At 46.7% G+C, this 11,923-nt stretch overlaps 1 protein-coding gene across 4 annotated transcripts in view; it reads right to left on the bottom strand.

Annotated features, from left to right (window-relative positions):
- Positions 1-1,247: 1,247 nt before the first annotated feature.
- MTCL1 (microtubule crosslinking factor 1) overlaps positions 1,248-11,923 on the bottom strand; it is a 112,298-nt gene continuing 101,622 nt past the window's right edge. For all 4 annotated transcript variants that reach the window (XM_039845850.1, XM_039845852.1, XM_039845851.1 and 1 more), the window contains 2 exons: positions 7,893-9,435; positions 1,248-2,444 (listed from right to left, as the gene is read on the bottom strand). In XM_039845850.1, the coding sequence (XP_039701784.1) occupies positions 2,247-2,444; positions 7,893-9,435 (1,741 nt within the window). In that variant the 3' untranslated portion in view covers positions 1,248-2,246. The remainder of the gene's footprint in view (positions 2,445-7,892; positions 9,436-11,923) is intronic.

Below are 11,923 nucleotides of genomic sequence, written 5' to 3'. Positions count from 1 at the left end.
ACATAATGTTCATCATTTTAATCATTTTTAAGTGCAGAGTTTAGTGACATAAAGTATATTTACACTGTTGTGCGGCCATCATCGCTATCCATTTCCAGAACTTTTTCATCATCCCAAACAGAAACTCTGTACCCATTAAACGCTAACTCCCCATTTTTCCTTTGTCCCACTTCCTGGTAACTATTATTTTACTTTTCGTATCTATGAATTTGACTACTCTAGATACCTCATATAAATGTAATCATACAATATTTGTTGGTTTTTGACAGGCTTATTTCACTTAGCATAATGTTCTCAAGTTTCACCCATGTCGTAGCATGTGTCAGAATCTCTTTCCTTTCTAAGGCTGAATAATATTCCATTGTGTGTAAATATATTTTGAATATACTTTTGTTTATATATGTATATACATTTTTTCATCCTCTGATGGACACTGGGGTTGATTCCACTTTATTGTAAATAATGCTGCAATGAACATGGGTGTACAAGTATCTGCTCAAGTCCCAGCTTCTAATTCCTCTGGGCCTATAATCCAGAAGTGGAATTGCTGGATCATGCAATAATTCTGTTTTAACTTTTTAAGGACTCATCATATTGGTTTTCTTAGCAGTGGCACTAATTTACATTTCCACCAACACTGCACTGGGTTTCCAATGTCTGTACATCCTCACTAATAGTTACTATCCATTTTGGGGATAATATTTAGTTTAAAGATGGAACTGTGGTATTGCTGGGAACAGAACTTATTCCATTAGCCCATCTAGATAAGAAAATGGTTGAGTTAATGAAACATTAAAGCCAGAAGCTTCAGCCTGAAATAGTTCTTCATGTGCTATCGGCAGCATCACATCTTTATAGATTCCTACTCTATTGAATACTCAGTATCAGGGATGGAAACATCTATTCTGGAGTTACTGGTCACTCCTGCTTTCCCAAGGAGGGGAGAGGGAGAGAGGCCAGGCACATTTTGATTTGTGGATAGCCAGTTTCCTCACACCCCCACACCCATCAGTTTTGGCTTTTTCAACAAGAACGAAGTCGCCTTTTTATCTATCCCAGGACGCTCTAACAGAATATGATGAAACTGAAAAATAATCATGCATTCACAGTGCATTGTTAGATATGTGAGCAGCTGTTGCCTTCTTACAAGCTCTCCCCTTTCCTGGGTGCCCCTGGCTACGGCAACTTTCCACGTGAGCCCTTAGGAAAAGATGGAGGGAGTGTGAAACATGAGATCTGGGAACAAGTTGCCATCTTGTAAAGGCTTTATTTCTACTTCATCATAGTCTCATACAGACTCAGAGGCACCAACCTTTGCTTCAATTTGGTATCCTCATGACTTTTTGTAGTATTTTTCCTTAAACAGAAAATTTCGAGTAAACACTGCATATTGCCAGTTAATCGTTTAACAATAATTTCAAAATGCCATTGCTGTTTTATCATCAATGCAAGAGGACAACAAAAGTACAGTACGAGGGATTTCACGTGTCACAGTGAGACAGACTCACACTCAGGCGACGGGAAGACCACGGTAGCCGTATGTACATGCACCCCAGTGCTTTGAACCTGAAGACGTGCAAGTCGAGTAGAATATGTGGATTATACAGAGAATTTGGCAAGCCCAGCTGAGGACTCTGTACCTTTTCCGAAATGCTGACATGTATCCTCTCCTGTATATAGGACATCTGTCTTGTCTACTGGCTTCGTGGCTTTTTCACTACAAAAAGTTCACTGACTGAATCAGACAGTCTGAAGCATGTCAAAAATTCTTAAAAACCAAAAACACTGACAAAATAAAATTAACTTAAAACACTCTAATTCGACATGGAAATAAACCAAACCAAAATGTAACAGTGCAAATTTAACAGAGAGGCAGTCAGTATTGAGAGTAGGGGTGTTCAGAATCTCTTAAAATGTACATCTTTAAAACTTTTATTTTTTTTAAATGTATTTATATCTTATTTACCTTTTGTGTTTAATATATTGTGTGTAAAAAAGATGGAGACAAAAATAGTTTTCTGAGCTATGAAAAAAATTAAGTTATTACAGGCACATTTACTGTTTCATTCTAGAAACATCTCAGGTTCACAGGTTGAACATTCGCAGCTGTGTTTTTTAGAAAACATTCTTTGACCTTGAGAAAACTAGATCTCTCCTGTTGGGCGGAGTTTGGTTGATGATGATGGCGCGGTTATGCAAATTACAGTGAATTATTCTGTGATAATCCATGCAAACTTTGCATCATGTCACAGGTGTAGTAGCTTCTCCTCGGGTGGCTCCTCATCGCCGATCGCCTCCAAAGAGGTCGGGTCTCCGAGTGACTGAGCCGGTGAGGCAGTGGGGGAATGTGGGGCCCAACGGGATGGAGGGCGACGGTTTGCTGGTCTCTCGGGCCTGGAGAAGCAGGGTTCTAGGGATGGAGCTAGTGCGGAACAAGGTAGTTCCTTCAAAGCCAGAAAAAGAAAGACAGAGTTACTCGGACTGATAGTTCCTCTAGGGGGTCATTTACCTCAAACACTTCTCAGACAGACTCCAGTTAATGCAATAGACCAGGGGCAACTTCTGAATGTTATTTACATTTTGCTTGTGGAGAGTAAGTTAAAATGGTAAGTAAAGCATATAACACAAATGATCAGTGATGACATAAGAGAAAATGTCAAATTAGGATAAAAAATGGCAATGGCATGAGATGGGCGTGTTTACGGAGTTCCTTCAGAATCGGGCTGGAGCATACGAAAGGTGGGGAAAGCCACAGGCTACGTGTGATCTCCGCAGGCCACAGGGTTGCATTCCAACCCAACTGGTCCCATCAGTTTGGCCCTCCTGAATCATCTGTTTAGCGAAAGGACTGGTCCTGAGAGGCCAGCTTCCCTATACCTTGGTCTTTTGGGGGCCCATGAAGAGACTATGATTTAATCCAGCGGTATTAGCAACAAGACTCACCTTAAAACAAACTCTACTACTGTTTATTCCAAATTGACAGGCAGTGGGTTAAACAAACTCCCACAACATGGAAAGAGTGCTGCAGGCAGAAAATTTAATTTAGGTCTAGTTTCCTTTAATGACTCTGCCTCGCAGCGGCATTTTAAAAAGTGGAATAAGAGTGCGCTTGGGCTTTTGTGTTGCAGGCATCCCACACCTTCTGAGAGCAGATAAGGCAAGACAGACTCAACCATGCTGCAAGTCACCTATAATACTTCTCAAGGGCCACTGCTCCTTTGTCGGTTTTAAAGAATGCTGAGCTATTTGTCCTTAGTCTGCACAATAGGAAACGAGGACACCCAAACTTGGAATTTGCTGGCACAGAGAAAGGCGAAAAGCTGTGGCATGAGGAAACGGTGAGTTCTACAGGGTGGAGGCCATCTGCCCAACGCCACTCAGACAAGAAAGAGCTGAGATGGAAAACCACGGCAATGAAGGATGACACAGAGCAAAGACCCTCACAGCCAGTCAGGAAGTTAAGCAGAGGGTTTAAAGAGAGGCGACAAGCGACTGCAAAGACCAGAATGAAGAATGTTTAGTCAGAGGAGCAGGGGAGTGACAGCAGGGAAGAGACAGCCATCTGTGTTGAAGGACAATGTGATGGACAACGTGACAATGAAGGAAGAAGATGGAAGGCAGGCCACACGGCGCTTCTGGAAGAGCGATGGAGTGAGGTGGTTGCCTTGCTGTACGGTCAGCAGAAAATGAGCATTAACACTGGAGACTTCTTCTTAATGGTCCCTGCCTCTTTTGTAGCTGGCACTTTATACGACAGTGGGGAAGCCTGGATCAGCAAAGCACTTATGCTAACGAGAACCATGACAACCAGAGGTTCCTCACCTGTGAAAACACCGTCAGCACTGAAATAGATGAAATGTGAACTAACACAGGGGTGAGCTCTCCTCACCTCACCTCATCCCAGGGCATGAGGGGGAATATGGTTTGAGATATCTGCTACTCTTTTGTCTTTTGGTGTCACCGCCCCCGGTATGAGGTGTGTACATGTGTCGTTTGTGTTGCGTGGTTTGTAAGGCTGCTGCTATAGGTCTGTTTGACACCACACAGCCTGTTTCCACCTGACAAATGCTGGATGAGAATGGGCTTTCTATTAGTTTTGTGCCACCTCTTCACTAGCATCTGTTTGTGAACTTCCCTAGGAAGAAATGTTGTGCGACCAGGAGTTCAATGCACATTTTTCTTTAGTAATACACTGGCACGCATAAGCAAATGCTGCTGTCCTTTCCTGAGGAGCCACTGCAATGTGTGATGTGGGCGTTTGACCCTTGGAGCACCTCTTTCGCCTTTGAGCGCCAAGTGTACTTTGGTATTCAGCACTCTGAGTTAAGACCAGTGGAAGAGGTGGGTGGGCGACTATATCCTTGTTCAAAAACAAGATTGATATTTTTTCGTGCCTCCATTTAAGTACTGAAGGCGATTCTTTGAGAATATTTTTTGGAGCAGGGATGATTTTGTTGTTTATTCAATCAACGTCTATTTATTGAGCATTTACTAGGTCACCTATGGTGACCACTTGGAAGGACAAGATGCATTTGCTTTTATTCCTTCTAGCATGGTTGTTGAAAAAAGGAGAGGAGCCTCAGTGCGTTATGGTCACACCTCATTACAGCATACAGCAATGTACATGTGCCACCAAATATTGGTAGCAGGTCCAGGACGGTTGACTCAAAGATCCCCACAGGCTTGAAGTCTGTGCCAGAGACAGTCCCCTCTCCAGCCAATGTCCCTTTACCCCTCTGAAAGCATACTGCCTGCGAACTGCACAGGAGAGCAGAAATCTCAGCAGGATCTCTATAACCTGAGAGCTTTTTCTTGCACTGAGCAGTCGGCACTCAGCAAATGGGATTGTCCAGGCTGCCAATCTGTCCCCCAATCTGTGAGGGACCCTCCCAATCTGTGAAGGACCCTGTGCCGGTGCAGGCAGCTGCCTTTACAAAGCAAATCTACCTGGGATGATTCCGCCTTGTTTCTGTGTGTCAGATGCTAACCCCAAGTTACACAAATGATCTCTCCAGACAGGTTGGAAAGAAGGAAGAAAGCACTTACGGCGTGAGGCAGGCAGGGCTAGAGTCCCCAGGGGGCAGTTAGTAAGACAGTTTGGTTCTGGACAGAATAGACAAAGAAAAGAAAAGCAAGTAGGTTGGAAAATATATTTTTTAAAAAGAACAGTAAAGGATTAACATCAACAAGCAAGTGCCAGCTCCAGAGACAGAAATCAGGAGAAGCGTGAGGTCCCACAGAAGTGGCACATGCACTCCTGGGGCACACGGACTCCTCCTCTGCCTCAGTCAAGAGGGAGGAGGGGACCCTCACTGCAGAACAGCAACAGGCTTCTCCCTTCCGGTTTCTATTCTTCCCTGAGTTGCCCTTTGGCTTTTAACTTTCAAAGGCCATTTGGTGCATGGAGAGATGGAAGTCACAGGACTCTTGTGTTTGAAACAGAACGTTGAACAGCTGGTTTGTTTTAGTCACAATGATCAAGCGACTGCTGCTCATACTAAAAATTTTCCTTCTCATTTTCCACTTAGACATGGGAGGGAAGAATAGCATTGCATTTCCAGATTATTCTCATTCTCTTCACACGAGAACTCACAGCTTCTCTTTGCATCACTGCACTGGTGTTATGGCTTCAAGAGAATAAGAGTCAGTAGCTGTGGTGTGAAAGCGAGGGGAGAGAGGGGCATTTCCTGCTGTGCAGAGTCCTAGCCAGGATCCCTATGTCACCCCTGTGTTAGATGTCTGAGCGAAAGTTCAGGGCTAAAGAGTCCACGACAGGGTGCTCAGAGCAGGTTGGGAAATCAGAGTCAGTTCTGGTGCTTTTGGAATGAAAACCCAGAACTACCACATAATTTATGGAGTGATGAGAAGGGCTCTCCAATGGGCCTAAAGAGTAAGTCAATTCAGACAAGGAATAGTTCCACCGAAATCTAGAACAAGCAAAATTCCAGCAAACAGAAAGAGGAAAAAAGAGGCCATGGCATGTAAGCAGTGCCAGGAGTACTCCATGCAGGTTTTGAACCCCTCAAACTGCGCTGTGCTCTTTCAAACTGGCCAGTCATCTCTCGTGGTAGCAAACACACCAAGTGAGCAGAAAATCTACATAGACACTCTACAGAGAACCAAAAGGCGGGGGAGGGGATGCACATAGCTTTGACTAATAAAACCATTTTCATGCCTTGAAACTGTGATTCAGTCATTAAACCATTTTCTTTATATTATCATGGATCGGATTGTTTGGAGCATTCATTGTTAGTAACGCAAAGCATTTTTGGTTCTTAAAAATTAGTTTCTATTTAGTCTCTAATATAAATGGACACTACAGGCACAGCCAGCTAATACTTTGGGACAAAGCCCTGCTTTCAGCTGATCCTTCCAGAGCTCTGAAAAGGCAGGGCATTCGCACAAATAGATCCTCTGCAGCAGCGAGCCACTTACCAGAGCCCACAGAAGACCCCATCTGTCACCTAAGAACATGCAACCACAACTGAGAATTCTTCGTCCTTCTCAGAGCATGTGAACCACTTATCACAGACTCACGTCTTTGGTGGGCCATGTACTGTCAAGATTAGGTTGAACCACACAGCATCGATGATTCTGTAGGTCTGCGGCAACTTCCCAAGGTTTAACCTATTTCAGATTTAAACTCTGTGTTTTGAGTTAAATACCCCTCCAGGGGTTAGACTGGGAACCTGATGGTCATTGTTCTCCTGGGCAGTATGTGGGGCAGGGGGTGGAGCTATACCTTCCTCCTCTCCTCACCTGTGAAGCTCGGGCCATGGCAGGTGGGAAAGCAGAGGGCAGCCCAGGGAGGCTATTTCTCTCCTTCTTTTCGCCAACCCTCGCCATCTGCTTGGGCTGTCCCGCCTGGGGAATGCTTGTGGGCGTCTGGATCCCCCTGGTGTGGATTTTGTCCATTTGGGCTACTGGTGGGCTGGGGCTCACCCTCAAGTCTACACGTAGGACCACTCCCGAACAGTGGCTGACGGAGGCCTAGGGACCATGTCCTCAACACCGCATGAACTGTGAGGCCAGCATCCCTTTTTCTTTCACCCCTGTCACTGTCATCAGGCTTTGTTTTATTTTGCTCATTCTTGAGGTGGAAGTGGGGATTATTTTTTAAAGTGGTGTGGTACAACTATGCTGATGTATGTAGCTATACATCAGAACAGAATTCAACATTGACCGATTTGCTAATATTGTTAAAGGGGATATAATAATAATCATATAATAATGTGATAATATGTGCGGTCGTATGCAGTGTGATAATGTAATGTGCCAGGGAGATAATCACATTGTATGAAGGCAGGGTTTGGATCATATCTGTTTGCCTCACCTGGTTTTCTTGCCATGGGGCTTCATGGACACAGAGACAATATGTGATCTGTGAGATATAAGCCTGCTACTTTGCACTGAAGCCAACACTGGAATTCAGCTGTTCTTTTAGTTCTTTGTGAGAGATGTTCTAGAATCCACTCTCTCAAAACCTTCTCTAGCACACCTCTTGTATCATTGCATATAAAGATCTAGAGCATGCAGAAAGCCCTGAAACAACTCTTACATACTTCACACACACATCCCTAGGACACAAATTCACCCAGAAAGAGGGCAAGTTATAACCTCAAGTGAAAAGCCCAGATAAACAGATGAGCATCAATTACTTAGACCAGAGAAGAGCACCTGATCACTTTTCGTTAAGCAGCAGCTCAGGCTTTGTGTTTCTGCCTATTCCATTCTCCCTAAACCTGGTATCTCCCCAGTTCACAGGGACCTATTATGGACAACAATTCTCGAAATCAAATGACTTAGTACAATCCTAGGTTCAAACTTGTTTTCCCAACATTTAAATGGAAGAGCTGGTAGGGTGAGGGTGTGGAATACTCAGCCTTCATTACCTCGATGGACCCTGGTTCAGCTTTGACCGTTTCTCCCATGTGGCTGTCACTGTTAAGACTTGGGAGGCCATGGGGGGCCTGCCTCCTCTCCTCCTTTAAGGCATGCTCCAGCAGCTTCTTGTTGAGGATCCGGGCTACGTTCTCAGTGAGCGTGTAGCCAGGGGGAGCGGATAAGTCCTGCTTCACAGGTGTCCCCTCTCCCCCTTCCTCCCTACAAGTCTCTGAGCCAACCCCAATGGGGCTGGGTGACTGTCCCCGGGAACTGGGGCCGGTGTCCTGGCCTGGGCCCAGCTCCTGCTGGGGTTCTACTGAGCGAGACCGACTCCCAGCCCGTGTCCCTTTCTGGAAGGGGTCCTGCACCACAGGGCTGTGGTCGATGATGTTGAAGAGGCTGGAGAGGCCATCGTTGATGGCTGTGTGCACGGGGCTCTCCCGTGTGGTGGTGGAGCGGGCCCAGGCCGACTCGCTGCACCCCTTCTGGGCCAGCCCTGGCGAGGTCCTGTTATTTGGCTGGTCAGCTTTGGGGAGGGGCTTCCTCTGCAGCTTAGGAGATCCATACTTGGGGGAGCAGCATGTGCGTTCAAACTTGGCCTGCACCTTCTCGATGGCAGGGGCCACCTGCCTGCTCCTAAGGCCGCGGGACGGAGACGATGCGGGAGTGGCACCACCCCCCGCCTTTGGTGTGAGACACTTGTGGGGGCTGCTGGTGATGGCACTGCCACGCAGAGCTTCGGTCTGCAGGCCGATGCTGATGGTCTGGATGGTCTGTGTCCCAGTCGTCCGGGACCCGTTAGTCTGGCAGGCCATGTCTTTGACCCCCCGGGGGTCAGGGGAACTAGAGCAGATGGCATTCCTGACAGAGAAGGCCACCTCCTTCATGTCATCACTCATGTTCTTGGACATCTCCAGGCTATGCAAAGGGGAGGGGAAACCCAGGGGGGTGCAGAGGGCACTATCAAGGGGGTGCAACCCTCCTTCCCCATAGTCTCGGGGGTGCCTGGAGGGAGCGCAAGGCCACCTGCTAAGTATGTGTTCTGAGGGCCCCCCCTTTGTGTCTCCCATGCCCCCTCTGGCTCTGCTTGTGGAAAATGGGCCCTCAGGCTCCACCCGGCCCAAGCCCTCACCGCCTGCCACCATGATGCTGTCCACCCTGCGGACCGCAGGCGGGCTATGCAGCACCCGCACCCCAGACGGCTCGGTGCGGACGTGGCTCCGCAGGGGCTGCTTCTGGCAGTGCTCTGGGCTGGTCATGGTGTCCGTGGTCATGGTGACGCTTGTGGTGAGGTACCAGGAAGAGTCAGGGAAAGGCTCGGTGCTGGCCTCGCTCCCCACCCGCCCTCCCTCGGTCCTATCTGCCCAAGGGTCTGGGGGCCTCTCGTCCCAGCTCTTGCTGTTGAACTCCTCAATGTACTTCAGGTCGTCAGGGGACAGGGGTGGAGTGACATCCTCCTTGCTGCTGGCAGTGGGCAGGCCTTTCTCTGGCAGGAAGGGAGAGACGTCCATCAGGCGCTGGAACTCAGACATGGAGGACACGGACACCGCCCTGGGAAAAGTGGGAGAGAGACAGTGTCAGTTGCCCGCCAGCCAGGGAGCCCACTGACCTGCGACCCCGTGGTTCAACGTAGCATGTGTGTGTTGCCCACACAACAAGTGCCTGTTTCGTGTCAGTCTCCACCTGAACTATTAGAACACTTTTTCCAGCTGCTTGATTTTCGTCACTTCTGAGCTGACCCTGTGGATGTTTAATGGGCTTTTTATGGCTCTGGAATTGTTCCAGGAGCTTTGTATTTGTCAGAATAGAATACAGCCAACCCTCGAGCGTGGTGGGAACAAGTAGAAGGGCGGGGCTACCTGGCAGTCATAGCTAAGCTCCAAACCCACTTTGGATGGTTTCATTTTAGCCTACGGTGCTCTACAGGAAGAAGGGAAAATGGCTGTGGCCTAATCTCTCTATCTACCGACCAGTGCCTTCAATTCCTAACCTACTGGGAGTTGTCTGGGTTCTAGGCATTATGGCAGGTGCTCATGCTACAGACATGAATACATCACAGTCTCAATCCAAAACCAGCTAATGGTATGGAGCAGGGGGGAGATATGACAACAAAATAACTATAATCTAAGGTCTTTTTCATCCATTGGCCTCATCCTCTACTGGCTTAGAGTACATCCTCTATTTGGCCTCCAAAGGCCAAATGGAATATGTAGAAGAAGGAAGGAAAGTGGAAGATGTAATCAGGTTGGGAGATGAATTTTCAAATACCATTTCAAACAGAAATTCCATCTGGCCCTGCCCAAGTCCATGAATGCGGCTCGGCTCTCCCCTTCCCTGTCTGATCCCTCTTTTGTGGTCAAGCCTTCTCTTTGTTCCCGTTCCTCCTGTATTCCTGGACAAAAGGAAGATGGCCACAGACGCACACAATGAAGGGTGATGACAGGTGAGCTAAATCAACAGTCAGTTTTGGATAAGCTGCCGCCTGATAGATGTGGATTTAGATGTAGATTCCTGAATATGTTAGCATTTTAATTCAACATATTTCTATTTGTCATGAATTTACTGACTGCCTCCTGTAGGCCTGGGCAGGCTGGGCATTCTGACATGCTAAGACAGGAGGTTTCTGGAATGCTCAGACAACTTGTCAGCCCGCCCAGGGCCAAGAAGTGGTGGCCAGGAAGGAGGCTTGGGGCTGGCCATGCCTGGACCCTCTGGCCTGAAATCCCTCTGGATAGGCTGTTGGGGAGGTGAGGTGTATGCAGACTGTTTTTGCAACTAGATCAGCTTCTCATAAGACATAATATCTGCCCACCTCCCACACAAAGGCTTGAATACCTAGAGTTCTAGATTAGCCCAGGCCCAGACAGAGGCCATGGGCCACTCTACCATAGGACCCATTAATGATGATGAGGCCAGAATTGGGGACTGTGTACCACAGGGACTAACCCATAGAACCAACAAAACTCTGGATGCCTTTCCCCCACCCAGGGGCACATCCTCCTGTGGTCGTCACCATGGGGTAAAAGAGCAGGCTATAAGTGCTATCATTAGGCATTCCATCTTGTTATTCCTCACTAGAGGTAAAAGTCGGTGTTATTTTTTTGTTAGACATAATCTGCAAACTGTCTAATGGCACTCTGAATAACAGAAATTTAGTTATAACCAGTGGTGGAAATTAACGGATGGGTCGATTTGTCACCAGGTCTTAGCTTTCCGGCAAGCATAGTTTTTCCTCTTATTGCCTCTGGTCCAGTCGAGAAGTCGTCAAATTAGTAACGAGCTTCACAACACTGTTCACTGGGGGCTGGGAGTGCTATGCAGACATGGAAGTCCTGATCTACACTTCTCAGACGTAGCTCATTAACTCTGGCTTCTGCCCACAGAGGATCTACTCACAGAGTTAAATCAGTGCCACCTGTAAGGTTGATACGTTTCCTTTCTCTGTCCACGTTACCTCACAGAGTTAAAACAGTGTCACCTTTAGGGCTTGGATGGATAGCGTGGAACAGAGGTAATGTGGACAGAGAAAGGAAAAGTATCAACCTCAGCAGCACCCCAAGTGAAACAAAACATAACTACGAAAACCAGGATGCATGTGAAACATGTGCACACGCGTCAAGATACACAGAATAAAATATGGAGGGAGCACCTGAAACTGCTAGAAGCAAGAGGAAAACAGAAATGGTGGGGAACACGCATGAACTTTCTTACTTGGGATATTTTGATATTGTTTACATTTTACAAGCATGGATTACTTTTTAAATTAACAGAAGCAATTAAGATAAAAAATAATAAATAGCTACAGTGCATGGAGGAGCTCTGCTAAAAAAAGAAAAAAAGAAAAAAAGTGGGAGGATGTAATGATAGCTAAACTTCATTTACTTATTCCGTGTAGTCATCACTTTATGTGGATTAACACACATAAGCTGTAAAAAAATCTAAATACCTCCTGTTTACATATGAGGAAACTGAGGCACAAAGCAGTTACGAAACTCACCCAAGGTCACATGGCTAATGAGAAGCAGAAGTAGATTTGAAC

This window comes from Pteropus medius, unplaced genomic scaffold (assembly GCF_902729225.1).
Source record: "Pteropus medius unplaced genomic scaffold, Ma_sr-lr_union100, whole genome shotgun sequence".
Lineage (NCBI taxonomy): Eukaryota > Metazoa > Chordata > Mammalia > Chiroptera > Pteropodidae > Pteropus > Pteropus medius.
Note: the sequence above shows the minus strand (reverse complement) of the source record. Positions and strands in the feature narration are given on the sequence as shown.